A 15,132-nucleotide genomic window follows, 5' to 3' on the forward strand; every position below is an offset into this window, starting at 1 on the left:
TTCATCTGCACTAACTATAGTTATTTTATGAAGATCATAAAAATGACTTGTATGTCTCAAGTTCACTGAAAAGATCATGGAAGTTGATTTTTTTAGTACATCACATTTTTAAAGCAGCTAAAGTAGCGTGACAGACGCTTGGCAAACCAAGCAAGTAGGAAAGCACAGAGAGCACAGCAGAGCACTTTTCCATTGCTGATCTTTACAGTCAGGAATTAGACTGATAAACACAAATACTGTATCACATCTAAAGACAACAGTTCAAAACAGATTCCAATTAAGCAAACAAACAAACAAAAAGCCTTTGTATTTTCTATCTGAAAAAAAAATGAATAGCTGTCTTCATAAAATCACTTTGCATATTTATGACTGCCTTTGACGTACTGTGTTCTAAAATAACCTTCAAACAAATGTCTAGCAATGAATCAGCAACGCTTGAGACACAACCAGTTGATACATCTTGGAAATGTTTTGTTTTTTTTTTTAAAGATAAAGAAGTGATGAATAAATTAAAAAAGTGGCATCTATTCCAACATAATCCTGAAGGGCTTGTTCCTCTGACATGCAATCAAGCATTCAAGGATGAATAAATAAATATTTAGAAACACTTCCACCAACAGTAATATGCATTCACCTATTAAATAACTTACAAAATACAGAAATGCTGTTAATTTGTCATACCCAAATCCACAGTTTACTTATCATCAGTTTTCTCCTCCCTAAACTACAAGCAGGGTAACATTTTTATTAGTAAGTACAGTCATGCAAATCCAGTAGAGTTCTAAAAAGATAGGCAATACTTTAGGATAGTACATAATAACAGGAATGAATGGTAACTCCTGTTGCTTCAGATCTGTATTTGCCATTTAATTACCCACTGCACATGAAGTAAAATCAGTGCTTTCATTTATCTTGCAATATTTTCAACTTAATTCTAGTCACACATTTTAACCCATGAAACTGAAGACGTGCCACTTATAAATTCTTCTAATTCACACATGAGCTCAACCGAAGCTGAAAGATTACCACAGTATAATCCATTTGTATCATTTTCCCCCTGTATTTTAATTGCTAACTGAAGGCTCTAGTAAATAGCAAACTTTCACAATAAAGAGGATTTGCAACAGTAATGTGCAGAGATCTATATTTTTTAAGAACCACACATGATCTGAACAGTAAAGAGGTCAACTGATAGTGAAATGAAATCAAACACAATAATATAAAAGCAACTGCTGAAAAAGAACAAGTTCACCATTAGGTCATCCTGAGTCTTGCATGCAATTTTAATCATCCACCCGAATAGGGATATATGATGGGATATATAGGGATAGGTGAAAAAGTCTAGGGAATTACAACTTTACAATGTCTGCTTCTATTCCTTCACTAATCACAATCACCAGTGAGCTACAGACTTGCAGTTGGATTTGGTATGAGTGTGTTTTTACATATCCTGTACAAAGCCGAATTTCAGTATTCACATTTAAAGTTAAATACAAATACAGCAGAAGCCTTAAGAAAAAGATTTAACCTTCTACACCATTCTTCTTAATTACAGGTTACATTGTGAATATGAACAGAGTTTACTCATTGGAACTAAAGACTCACACTTGGGTCAGCTCTAAACACACAGTATGGAAGACTGAAGACAGCGACAGTTGTTGGCCAGGTCTTAAAATTTTCTACATTGCATTTAGTCCCTAAATTGTTTTCACTTTTAACATGAAAAAGCATTATCTTTTTCTGCCCTGATCAATACACAATGCTTCACATACAATCTGCAAGGTAGAAGCAATAATAATTAAGAAGGCACTTGAACATAAATTAAGGCTATAAAAAGATAAGAAATAAAAAGTCTATCAGCTTTAAAAAAAAATCCAACACACAAACCACACAAAAACCCCACTCTTGACTCTAATCACTTTTATAAGAACACAAACATAGGTGGTTTTCCTGTAAAAAAAAGGAGAAAAATCTTAAACACTTACCGATGTGGGCATCCTTGACAAATCTTCTGGTCAGCAAAGGACCCTCCTAAAACTTTACTTAACATTGCTGGATGGCCCAAAGCTTTTAAAGCTTCATCTAAACTGTCCACCAAGGAATTAAAAAATTCTAAAGCATCATGTTGTTCACGTAGATTTACAGGTTCACCCCAAAGTCTGAAAATGAAAGCACATTCTTGTCAAGTATTTTTTGTTTTGTTCTTCAACAACTGCTTTTCTAAAAAAAAAAAATAAAATTATTCAAGCTATTAATCCCTTCTTACTGAGGGAAACTATTTATTGATTTTTGATGTAGTATATCACCTGTTACTCTGTCCCTAATACTTTCTGATAAGTAAAAAAAAAAAGCTTTTGTGTGTAACTTTATACTTAATTCAGTCTCAATATCAATGTCAAGAACTGCTAAAATTCAAAATAACCATCCTGATGTAAACTTTGGTTTATTAACAGACTTTTACAGAATGGTGAGAAGGTAGGGTAACAAATACAATGCTGCACAAGTTCTGCTAATTTACACCTTACATCACTGTAAATCACATATGCTTTACATCACCACCATTTCTGCTACTGATGCAGTGAACAAACATCAATACTAAATTTTCTACTTACCTAAATTGTTTCCAAAACCCTCTTGGTACATAGTACTGTAGCCTGGAAGCTGCTAAATGACCAAAAATTACTTGGAGATGCCTCAAAACTCCAATATTGTACTCTTTCCTATCTTCTGTTTTACTCAGTGCTGGTTTGTCTTCATACTGATGTGGGTACCCAAACACATCATCTCGTGGGTCAACATTGCTCTGAAAAGCAAAAGAAAATTTGTGCCATTAACACCGATACGTAGCTGGCTCAAAGCTTGTTGTATCCCTTGTTTAATTTGACAATCTGAGGTGTTTCATACTCTCAGCTGAAAAATCAAATACTGTCTTTGTATGCATTAACAGCGTTCTGGTGGCAGCAATAAGACACGTTCCTTTCCAGTACAGATCCATGAGGAGGAATTCTGCAAACCTTGCTGCTTGGATCTTCTGAACTGCCCCTCTGGTAGTGAGCCTAGTCAAGTAAGAAATATGCTATTTTCCCCACTGCTATCAGTGGAAATCAGTGATTGATTAACAACTGAAATTTGCTATAACCTTTTCATCAAAAAAGAGTTACTAGTTAAAGATAAGCCAGTTCTACATAACTAAATTTACCTCGTTGTCCTGCTTTTCATCCCCAGACATGTCATCATCTACATCACTGCCTGTGCCTTCAATGGCAAGAATCCCATTCCTGATGGCTGGAATCATGTACAGCTGCTGAATGACAGAATTCATGTAACAAGTGGCACCAGCATTTTTTAGCCCTACAAATCCCTTTGGTGGTCGAGGCCCAACAGGTGGTAGATATTCCCATTCTGTAAGAGCTTCACAAGCTAGAAGAAAAAAGCAGAATATGATTAGGGAACTATTTTGTTATAAAATAAAGAGAATATCAATGCAACATAAAGGGGAGTTGCATAGAATTGTTATTAGTCTGTATCACACTGCAGTTTAATAAAACAAATGTTTCACCAGAAAACTTAACTGCTAACATCAACACAACTTCTATGAAGGACAATTCTATCTGCAATCTTAACATTATATAATTTTCTTCTATTGCATAACTAAAGAGGTGTCCAGGTAAAAATTCAAGTCTATTTAGATACGAATCAGAAGTCTTTCCTCAATACCACCAAGCTTCTTAGCTGAAGAATTCAGCTGAATGAATCTAGAATATATAACCAATTTATAAGCCTTTAAGAAATTTATAGTCCTTTTAAAAACATTTAAAATTATTTCACTTAAGCCTCACTTTCCATTGCCAGGATGGGAAACAGTTTTAGGAAATGCTATCTTTATGACTTGTGAGGGATCTGAGAGAGAAGATGCAGGAGGAAAAAATATGTATCACATCTCTTCAGAGTACATTTATGATCACAATTTCCTAGCTAACCTGTAGTCCTGTAGTTTTAACACAAAAAATTCTGACATAAGAGAGCATGCATGTTTGCAAGCAAGCTTGGTATATGAATCACAGAGCATGCAGAGTTCATCCATGTGTTGTCTCCTCTCTCTGACCACAGAGATGTGGTGTTCTATCGTGCTTATCAAATACTGGAGTAGAAGGAAATGTAATGAAATCCTTCTAATTGTGAAGTGACAAGAAACACACTACTTCCCAATAGAAAAGGGTGAAGAAAAAAGGATGAGACAGAGGGGAACACCATAAAGCTGCCCTGTTCATTTATTGAGATGGAATTAAAAAGGAAGAGACTGAAAAACCTCAAATGACTCACTGATAGCACCATCTGAGCAAGTAGCACTGCCACTGTGAGGGGTAACGGACAATTCCCTCCTTGGGATACTGTTTTTAGTTGCTCACAGTTTGGCTGAACCCTCTGAGTTTAAACATTCTGTTAAATCACACAATAGCTTGGGCTGGAAGGGACTTTTAAAGATCTTTTAGATCCAAACCCCAGCCATGGGCTTCTACCAGACCAGGTTGCTCAGGGCCCCATCCAACCTGGCCTTGAACACTTTCAGGGATGGGGCATCCACAACTTCACTGGGCAACCTACTCCAGCATCTCAGCACTCTCATAGTGAAGAATTTCTTCCTTGTGTCCAACACAAACGTACTCTCTCTCAGTTTAAAATCATTGCCTCTTGTCCTGTAACTATAGACCCTGGTAGAAAACTCTCTCTTTCTTATAAGCCATGTTTAAGTAATGGAGGCCACAATAAGGTACCTCAGGAGCCTTCTCTTCTCCAGATACAACAACCCCAGCTCTCCCAGCCTTTCCTCCCATATGAGTGTGGGCTTGCTTGGTTTGATGGTGTTTGGATTTTTACTTATTGTCTGTGTTGAGGTTTTTTTCTTTTTTCCCTTTCCCTGTTAATATTACAGCCAAAATGGTTTCATTATCCCACTCAGGGCTGGAGAAAATATTCTCCTGTTTGTTCACTTTGAAGAAAGTCTTATATAATTTTTACTGACAACAAAAATCCGTGTTAAAGTATGAGCCTTTTGCCATCCTTGTGAAAATTAGCTCAAGTTTCATCTGACTACTAGCTTTTGAAGCACTAATCATTACCATGGCTAGGCTTCGCGAACAAAGATTTGGGGAAGCACTAATATTGGCAAGTTTTTGTACATACTGCAATTGCTATAATCTTTCTCCAGTGAGAAGGAGAAAGCTCCTTCAGTGCAGAGCAGTGCTGAGACAAGGCCAAAACTGAGCGAACAAATGCTTGAAAAAGGACTATGACAAGCAGAGAATGAGTTCAGAACTAAAAAGAGAAACAGGACAGTGGACCTGTGTCTGTGTGTGGAAAACGATGACAAATTAGGTGAGCAACCAAGAGACTGGCACTAAAACTGAGCCAAAGATACCTGATGAGGTTCTGGGATTGGTTAGACAGAGCCTGAAACGATGAGACAGAAGTAGAAGATACAGACAGAATGAGGTTCCTGGGAGCTGGCATGGACAAAGGGGAGTAGTCAGAGATTGGGATAGGAAGGGTCAGGCAGTGTAAGTGGCTGAGGCTGGAATTTGGATGCAACTATGTAATGCAAGTCTACATTTACTGCATAAAGGAGAACAATAAAGGCTACACTGACAAACTTTCCTAGATTCTGACATCCTGATTTTGCAACATTAAAAGCAGACACAAACCACAAACTAAAACACTCGGCATTTGCTTCAGTGCATAATAAACAAAACCTATACATGATATATATATATTAAAAAGTAGAAAATAGATAATTAAAAGTATTACATACTAGTGATTGCTGTACCTATGTAATACATTTCAGTCAACGTGTCTACTATCTGTTTGAGATTTCGCACACATCCAACTGCTAGTGCAACTAGGAGCTCAAAGCCAGCATTAATAGTAGCTGGTGAACTACAGACTGGTATGGCCTGCTCAGCAGGCAATTCTCCATTTCTCATGTATTGCAGGTAAACATTGGATGCTGGGAAGATGAAATCATCTATCAACTCCTGAAAAAAAAGAAAATAAATCACCTGTTACCATGGAAATGCACACAATTTTATAAGAGTGTAAGAGTTATTACGTTAAATGAACGTCTGAGAACCAAAGGGGTACTTAAAAAAACAAGTGAGTCAAAATTGAGACCAACACTCTAATGAGCTTTTAAATTTAGAACTGAGTAACTCCATTCTAAAGTGGTTCCCTGTAAAACTCACCTCCCCACTCCAAGTTAAAAATAAATTTGTACTATTCTTGATTGGTAAAAAAGTTCTCTTGCCAAACCAGTATTATCTAAAAAGCTCTCTATCAATTACTGCTGAAAAAACCCAACATTCCTGCTGTATAATATCAGAGGTACAAAGAAAACAAGTCTGATTAAAGAGGTATTCAGATGTGATGCATTTATTCAAACCTGCTATAAGCTTTAATAGCACTAATTAAGAACATGTGCAGAAAAGACAATACGGGGTAATGAAGGAAAACAGTCCTGTATCCAGCTCACTATCCTAGTGTGATGTTTGTCAAGTACTGGAATACAGTAAGAATGAGAAAGTTAAGTACAGTTTATGAATGAAACACACATAATTTTCAAAATTATTTTTAAAGAAAACATTGAATTCCAGAAGCACTTTTATGGATACAGACCATAAGATGCAAAGCTTTCTTTTTACTTACTTTTGGGTAAAAAAAAAAACCTAACAAAAAACCAAACACCTTTCCTCTCCCCCCTCAAAAAACCCCACCTAAAGACAAAAAACCCTGCACTGGTCAAAAAACTTCAACTTACTTTAATGAGATTAGCACCTCCTTTTTCACAACCAATATGGTATTTCTTCTCAGGTGTCTGGAATGCTAACAACTCTTTTGTTACTCCAAGGTGACCCTCTAAAATAGTTTCTTCAACACCTGTTTCCCCTGTTCTTTTTACTTCATCCTGCCAATTTAAGAGAAAGGATACTCCAAGTTAACACATTTACCAAGCTTAAAACTGTACTTTACAACAAAGTAGCAAAAAGCTAATTATTGGGAATAAACCACCCTAAGACTTACCCTAATCCTCTTAAGCCAGTCAATTTCATTATTGAGAAGAACTTCAGCATTGGGTACATTAATATTACTGTTGTAAGCATAGTTAAGAAGATGTCTTAGGAGAGTGAAGTAGTCTCCAGAATGCTTAGCTCTCTCTCTTGCAGTACTCTATGTAAACCAAAAACAAATGATAGAGAATTCATACACTCTTCTACTTACAGTGCAACACCAACACATCTTCCCTAAACCTGGCAGTAAACATGAAAGAAAAGAAGTAATTTTTAACCCTTCAGAAGTTTACAATTATATTTAGCTGCTAACGAATGAATTCTTGACTATTTTAGTAGCAATTTCTATACCTGAGTGGGAAAAAACAAACAAACGGTGAAGTGATTAAATTCAAGAGGGCCACAAGCATGTGGAACAGAAAAGCCCCAGCAGGCCCAGTAAGAGAAGGCACTGACTGTAGGTATCTCTCTAATCTGCTAATGATTTTTACTTGAAGGTCAGCATTCGTTAAAGGTCAAATGCAGATATTAAAGCTTATTATTCACGTTCTTATCAGAAAATACAAAGAAGTCCCCTTTCCCCTCACCTGGTTCAAATGGAAATCAACTGTGCTGCTTGCCTGTGGGTCAAAAGGAATCTCTATTTTAGTGACTGCTGCCAATAGCAATTTGTCTTTTCTTGCAGATATTTTCTCCTGTTACTTCACGTTGTACTGAAGCCTTTATCTCTAAAAACTTACCCCTAGAACAGTAAACAGCAGGGTAATGAAGAACAGGAGAGGTCTCTGTCCCATGCAACACCTGGTAGCCATTAAAAAGAATTGCTCCTGTGCCATCTGACGAACAGTTCTGGAAAGCATTTAATAGAAACATTAAATTCAATCTCCCTATCCAAACAGGACATCAAAAAAAACATAAATTTGTGCTTATCTGCTTAATGTAATTTCCTAAAGCTGAACATAATGTAAGAAAAGGGAATATTTTAATTATTCACGGCCCATCATATTGTTCCTCCTTGAAGTGAAATTTCAGACATGTGAATTACTATTACAAAACCTGTTCCACAAATCAAATATTTAAAGGTAAAAGAAACTTGGAAGCACCCAACCATTACACCTTTGCAAATGCCAGCAAATATTGCATAACACAACAAGCAATTTCCAACACTAAATAACTCTTTCTTTCTAATCAAGCACCAGTTGTACCCGACGGACAAACCGAACTACCATAGTAAAACTGCTCTTATGTACCACTACAGCATCTCAGTATGTGCTGAGCATCTCTGAAGTGATCAAAATTTATCATTAGTAAGAAAAAAGATGACCCTCCTGAAAATTCAAGTAGTTGTAATTAAAGGAAATTTTCCATCTCAGAACTTAATCTAATCACAGGAATGGATAAGCTTCAGTAAAAAACATATTTAAGGCAAATCCTATTCTTTCAAGCTGTAAGATCAATTGTCTGAGCATTATGTCTTGTAAAATCTGTTAGGAACAACTCTGCTTGTGTGGGAAGAGACTACACACGCCATGCTTTATGACTAAACGCCATGCTTTATGAAAGTATCTCAACATATGAAAAACTGCATTTTGCAGTGTCTGGTGTGGCTGTCGTTGTTTTCTGCCCAGGAGGTCAGTGTGGAAAGCACACCAAAGAATCCCATTCCCTTGAGAGTTCTTTCATGTGTGGTTAACTGTGTTTCAAAGATACACAAGAATGACCTTGAGGTCAGAGCAAAGATGCACCTGGCTGAGCACCCCATCTCTGCTATCAGCCACAAAGGAAAGTGCACAAGAAGGATGAAGATGCAGCAACACTTCTCCAGAATCTTCTCTCTGCTTCTAACAATTTGTGGTTCAGGAAGACTACCAAAAGCAGTATTTCATAGCCTTTACTGGACAAGTTCATGAAAGAACCCCTCAAACCATTTCCAAACTGAAGGTTTACACTGCTTAAATGTTTTGCTCAAGAAGGTCTTACACAAAGAAATAATGTTCTCTATTTGTTCTCCCTTTGCTACTTCTGATTTTAAGGGTCTCTGTGGTATTCTCCTCCCACCATTTATCTCTCCTCCAATATGAAGTGCCCCCAGCTATTCAGCTGTTCCTCAGATGGAAGTAATTTCAGAGCTTTGATCTCCCTTGTCACCCTTCTCTGATCTTTACAAGTTCTCCTCCACTGCTCTGAGTTGCAGAGGACCATGGGGTGGGGGGGCTCTGTTTTGTTCTGAACAATAACCAACATTTCATGGGACCCCACTGCTGAGCTGACGTTTTCATAGAACTTCTCACACAAGTTTATTTTAAGATACAATCCTTCAATTGCTTTGGACACAGACACAGACAGTCCTGAGGTCCATGCATGTAGATGCAGAATGAAATAGATAAAGGTGTCATTTTCCTAAAGTGAGAAATGTGACCTAGCAAACACATACTTCTGAGGAGTATGCACTATTTGAACGCAAGTATTATATTTTTGTGAGGCTACAACAATCTAAGAGTTCTTAAGGAATCATGAGTGGGAAGCTGCTGCCTAAACACAGGCCTCCCATGCTATATCAGACACAGGACAACAGCACAGAGCTGGCACACAGCACACGAGCTGCAAGATGAACTCACACACCCAGTGAAACAGCTGGAGGTCAAGCACCTCCCTCCTCAAGGCAGGCAACCTGAATCCAGTCCTACTGAAAGCTCCAGGACACAGATTTCTGCTTAGTTAACAGAAATCAGCCTCTTCAATAGGTCTAAGGAGCATGGCTTTACACTGGCACACAGAATTTTTATTTATTTGGGCCACAAATAAATAAGCACCTTGCACTGAGCACTTTGCAGAGATCAGTGGAATACTTCTGGGTTCTACGATTATTTAGGACTAACTGTTCAGCAATCCACTGTTGACTAAGCCAGTCTTGCATTCAGGGGACACCATTAGAAAATCAATTACCCTGGAGAGGAAGAACAGCTAATAACAAACATGCTGCACTGTTTCTCAATGGTTATGCTCTGAGGAAACAGTAAAAGTTCCAATCTCAATCTCTGAAAAACAAGCAATCCATCTGATCTTTTCCAGAAAGATCCTATTTGTGAGATCTGAACTTGATCATCTTCCTTCTCTTTTATGGTGCATTTTCTCACATGTGTATTTTTGCTCACATTGTTCTCTAAATGAGCTTAGGAGATTAGAGAACAATAGTTGAAAATGGAAGAATATTCAGAATTCTGTCTGGTATTTGCTAAATTTTCTCTCTCTGCAAACATTAATTTGTTTCCGCATTAATTCAGAAGAGGAACTTTTTAGCAACTTAGTTCAATTTCTCCATCTTTAATCACAAGCAGTCTCCTGTTTCTATCATGTTTATGCTATTCTATCATTTAATAACAAAGAGATGCACTACTCTAAATGAGATTATCATATGTATCACAACATTTACGAGCATATGAGAGAAAAGAGCTCAGTGGTAGCTTCTTGTACCGACACAATGAACTATTTTTCCAAACAATAAGTGATACTAGCAAGGTTCAGTGAAACTGAAAATTCAACACCCCACACCAGAGGCTGAAAACTAATAAAGTTTGTGGTATTCTGGTAACATTCCACAGTTTCACCAAGGTGTGCAAATTGGTCATTGTAAAGAGATACTCTGATGATCCTTTTGTTACGGTGAATATTCCTGAATCTAAGAATTTTTAACCTGTTTATCTAGAAAAGTCAAAACCCCAAAACACGGTGCTGAAATTCTGACCCCATTCATCTGAGAGCACCACAAATAATTTGTTCTAAAGCCATCAGTAGCACATTATCAGACACCCATCCATCCGGTTTGACAATATCCTCCTTATGAGTACAAAGAAAATGGGATTGATATTTAGAACAGGTATCCAAATTAGATTTACAGTGTTAAACAATAATTAAGACAGCTGCAGAGAAAAATCACTTAAATAAGAAGTCACTGCTTTGCATTTAGGCTTCATATGAATTTTGAATGGTAAAACAGTAGATGTGATTAAAAAAAACCAATCAAAACTTACTTGCTGTGACAGTGCAGCAGTAAATCAATGATAAACGTCTGCCATGCCTTTTCTTTACTGAGTGCATCCAGTGCCGTTGGAATCAAAGCAAAACACAGGGTCATCACCTCCAGTGCTTCACAGCAAACTTGTTCATCTTCTAGGTCTGGTTCATTTCCTGCATTTGTCTGTGAAAACAAACAAGAGTGCACAAAGTGGGTATAGAAAAAAATCCCAAGAAACCCAACTGGCTCCGAGGTATATCCACTAAATACAAACGCAAACCACAAATTTGTACACTAAGTGATTATCACTGCCAAGTATTTTATGCACTCCACTCAGATCTGAGTCAAAGCACTATGTAGGATGACTTGAACTTCCAGTACTGCGCTTCTCAAAGGAGGATTCCAAGCATGAACTGAAGGAGCCAGAAGTTAAATAGGAAGCTTGCAAGCAGACGTTTCATCAGTTAGTACTGCTGGAGTTGTTTGTTGGTTTGTGTCTGGGGGTTTCTTTGGTTTTCTTTTCTTCTGCTTTTTTTTAATACTCAGAACATGGAGTGTAAAGCATGGAAAACAGTTACTACTTAAGCACAGAAAGGCTATAGTGCTTTATAATTCGTCATTAAATCCAGTTTCACAAGGCTTTGACACTCACAACTTATTTGACCAAAAGCTTCTTAATACTGCTAGAATTTATTCATCACTATTTTTCAGAAACATGAGAGAGCTGAACCAAATTTCAAACATAGTTGTGTAGAAATAGAAAGTAATATTATTGCTAATGGTCACAGAAGTTACTCCTTTAACTGAACACTTGAATCAAGTGAGTTGATTTTGGTACATTTCTCCAAAATAAATACTTTGAGAATAATGGCAAGCCCTCTCCTCCACCTAAAAGTAATTATCTTCAAGAAGTTCTGAAGAAACTGAATGTGAGCAGGTCTCCATTCACCATTTATAAATCATGCAGGTTAGCAACATTAACTAGAGGCATTATTTGTTTTATATGTGGGAAGGCATCAAGATTAAGTAGGCAGAAAGAAGGGATTGCAACGCAGGAAAGAGAATTAATTGTGAACAGGCCAAAGGATGCCTCAGTCTGGCAACAAACACTACTTAGTCTTTGCACAGCAGCTAAAAAATCAGACAGTCACCACACTGCAGTGGGAGGATGTGGTCACTCTGACACAGCTCAAGATCCTAAAGCAAACAGAGGTGCTTTCAACAAGTTCAGGATTGCACCTGCTCTGCACTGCCCCCTGTTCAAAAAGGACAGTTATTTCTGCATTGCTGCAGGGCTCCAGGAGAACAGCAAAGTGCATTTTGTACTCAGGAAGTACTTCCCTACACTCAGGCACGGGGAGCTGAGGGATCTGTCCAAGTAGCACATGTGGAGTATTTCTGGTATCCAGGATCCTTCTCTGAGCTAATGAGGCAAAGGCAGTTGGACACCACTGGTAGCTGCAAAAAGTCATCTTCAGCCACAGAGAGGATTCTCACACCAGAACTTTTGGAGGCAGGAGGCAGAAGAGACTCCATACAAGTTATGCTCTCAAAATAATTTAACTGGGCTTTAAAGTTTAATTCAATTCACCAGTTAAGTTCAGAAGCTTCTTTAGGTGCTCAACATTCTTTCAGAAGTCATTCTTGATGGCACTAGTCTGAAATGCCTCTTAAAAAAATAATTTCCCATTGCAGTCTTTGATGTTTTCAGGAATCCTGACATGTCATTCTTGATTCCACAAAAATGAGTCTGCTTTTGTTCTTAAACTAACATTTAATGATAAATCTCTATTCCACACACTTAGCAAAATACTTCTAGGACCTATGAGTTAAAGTCTAAAGTTTAGCGGTTAACTTAGGAAACTGAAAGCATTTTCCTTAAAATACTTTTTCCTCTAAAAGCCATCAGCATATTCAATCTTTATAAAACCATCATAAAAGTTACTTCCTGTCATCTATAAGAAAACACAATTCTCTTAAAATAAGAATGTGACCTTGCTTCCATGATGTTCCTCTATTTCCAGGATACTTTCCTCTTTTGTATGTTACACTAGCAAAGAGTACCTTATTCCTCCTTCTTATTACCTCTGCAGTTTCTCCCTCTTTTTAATTTCAAATTTTTCCCTTCAATTTTTATTCCCCTTTTGCCTTAGCATAAACCAAATGCAGCTACCATTTATCAAAAATGTCCATATAAGTGTCAATAAGAATAAATAAAACAAAAAACCAAACAGAAAACCCATAAAATCCTTTGGAGGATGACTGCTTTCAAAGTAATTTTACCAGAACTTAACTGCAAAATTTTTAGCCAGAAAAATATTAGAAAAGCACACTTAGCTTTATTTTCTTTCAAGTGTATTTTCTCCAGTGCACTGCTGTTCTTAAAACATCATATGTGTAGATACAAGAGCATCTGTTTGTGTGCTTGGACTGTCACACTAATGAAACCATGTTTTATATGACAGTTTATCACCTAAAAAACCCCCAAAGCCCCAATTTATTTAATGAAGAAGTCATGCTCACAGCAATAGAAGCAGAAGCCACCATACCACTACGTAAGGTAAATGTAAAGGTGTTGCATTTTGCTGAAGTAAATGTTCTTCTTCTGCCTGATCACTTAAGCACAGCAGCTAATCCTCCAAGAATAAAGCCCCCTTACAGATTCCTTTCTTTTCTACTCTTAGACAAGCATTGACAAGTCCTAAACATGATTTTTTTAAGATGAACAAGAGAAGATGCTCAGAGAACAAAAAGATACTTTTAAAAAAATCACTGTCAAAATACATATTACTATTTCCTGTAACTGTAAACAACATTACACACAAAGTGTGTGATACTGCACCGATGCATAACCCCCAACTCCAACCTGTGTGTGTAAACCATGTGTGAAACCATCAAGATGTTTTACATATCTACCTAATAAAAAGAAAAAGGTCATACAGGATTAGCAATTAATTTTTTTCCAGTGCTAGTTTCACAGAAATTAGCTCTTGGTTTTCATTCTAGACCGCACATATGTGTTAAATCAGCTTTTGTAGAACAGACCTTTTAAGTTTGAAGACTAGAAAAACTAGCATTGCAAGAAATACTTATTCCTTATTTAGATACAGAATCTAACTGGGCTGAAAGCATGTTACAGCAGCTTACAGAACTGGTGCACTTTTGAACTGACACCAGATTGAAGCTACAATTAAACAGTTACTGAGAAAAGTAATCTGGAATAGAACATCAAACTGTGGTATGACAAAAACCTGTACTGAACTTTGAAATATATCACCACCAGGGTATACCCACCTTAAAGCTCATCACACCCTAAGCCTGACGTGGTCAACAGACTCTTTTATAAACAAATGAACAGTTTTACAAAAAAGCAGTTACTTAGAATTCTTACCTTTTCATAGATTTTACTAATTTCCTCATTCGAGCTGAAAACCAGCTGAACTGACCCACAGCCTGATGCCCAGACAATTTTTTGTACTGCCCTGATAACACAGATATCAGGGATGTATTTTGAAGCCTGAAAAAAAGAGAGAAATAAACCAAAGCAACATTAGGATGCAGCTGCAAATAACACTACTGTGGAGTCCAAATTCTCACAAATGAATTTTATAGAAAATTTAATGCTTAAAGTTTCAAAATTTAATAAATGCTGCTTTAAATAGAAAAAAGAGATGATGTATCTTGAAAAATATTTGTAATTCACTTAAATAAAATTTCATTTTTTAACAGAAAGTAGGATTCTGATACTGAGTAAGGTTTAGCAGAAACTACCAAATTCAATGCTGAATTTCTCAATTTGGGAAAAAACCCCAAGAAACCACCAAACATGCATCTGGAAGGCAGCCAGCCTCTTAAGCAATGCAGAAACTTATTTCAGGGTTTTTCCTCATCATGGTATTTATTGTGCTGGCTGATAGCTAGCTCCACAAATTGATGCTTATAAAGAATGTGATCATTATATAAAGGGACTGTTCTACATTTAAGATATACAGGTTTTAACATTAATAAAAACACAGCTCATGCATCTTATGAATGCAGAATCACTCTTCAGTATTT

General features: G+C 36.9%; 1 protein-coding gene across 6 annotated transcripts in view; it reads right to left on the bottom strand.

Moving 5' to 3' along the window:
- USP9X (ubiquitin specific peptidase 9, X-linked) overlaps positions 1 to 15,132 on the bottom strand; it is a 107,253-nt gene that overhangs the window by 22,301 nt on the left and 69,820 nt on the right. For 3 of the 6 annotated variants that reach the window (XM_017810893.1, XM_017810887.1, XM_017810891.1), the window contains 10 exons: positions 14,468 to 14,593; positions 11,093 to 11,259; positions 7,802 to 7,910; positions 7,649 to 7,681; positions 7,075 to 7,221; positions 6,812 to 6,958; positions 5,810 to 6,032; positions 3,200 to 3,420; positions 2,613 to 2,803; positions 1,986 to 2,159 (listed from right to left, as the gene is read on the bottom strand). In XM_017810893.1, coding sequence (XP_017666382.1) covers positions 1,986 to 2,159; positions 2,613 to 2,803; positions 3,200 to 3,420; positions 5,810 to 6,032; positions 6,812 to 6,958; positions 7,075 to 7,221; positions 7,649 to 7,681; positions 7,802 to 7,910; positions 11,093 to 11,259; positions 14,468 to 14,593 — 1,538 coding nt within the window. The remainder of the gene's footprint in view (positions 1 to 1,985; positions 2,160 to 2,612; positions 2,804 to 3,199; positions 3,421 to 5,809; positions 6,033 to 6,811; positions 6,959 to 7,074; positions 7,222 to 7,648; positions 7,682 to 7,801; positions 7,911 to 11,092; positions 11,260 to 14,467; positions 14,594 to 15,132) is intronic. The other 3 variants (XM_017810888.1, XM_017810890.1, XM_017810889.1) reach the window with 3 other exon arrangements.

This window comes from Lepidothrix coronata, unplaced genomic scaffold (assembly GCF_001604755.1).
Source record: "Lepidothrix coronata isolate B3197 unplaced genomic scaffold, Lepidothrix_coronata-1.0 Scaffold30, whole genome shotgun sequence".
NCBI classification, from domain to species: domain Eukaryota; kingdom Metazoa; phylum Chordata; class Aves; order Passeriformes; family Pipridae; genus Lepidothrix; species Lepidothrix coronata.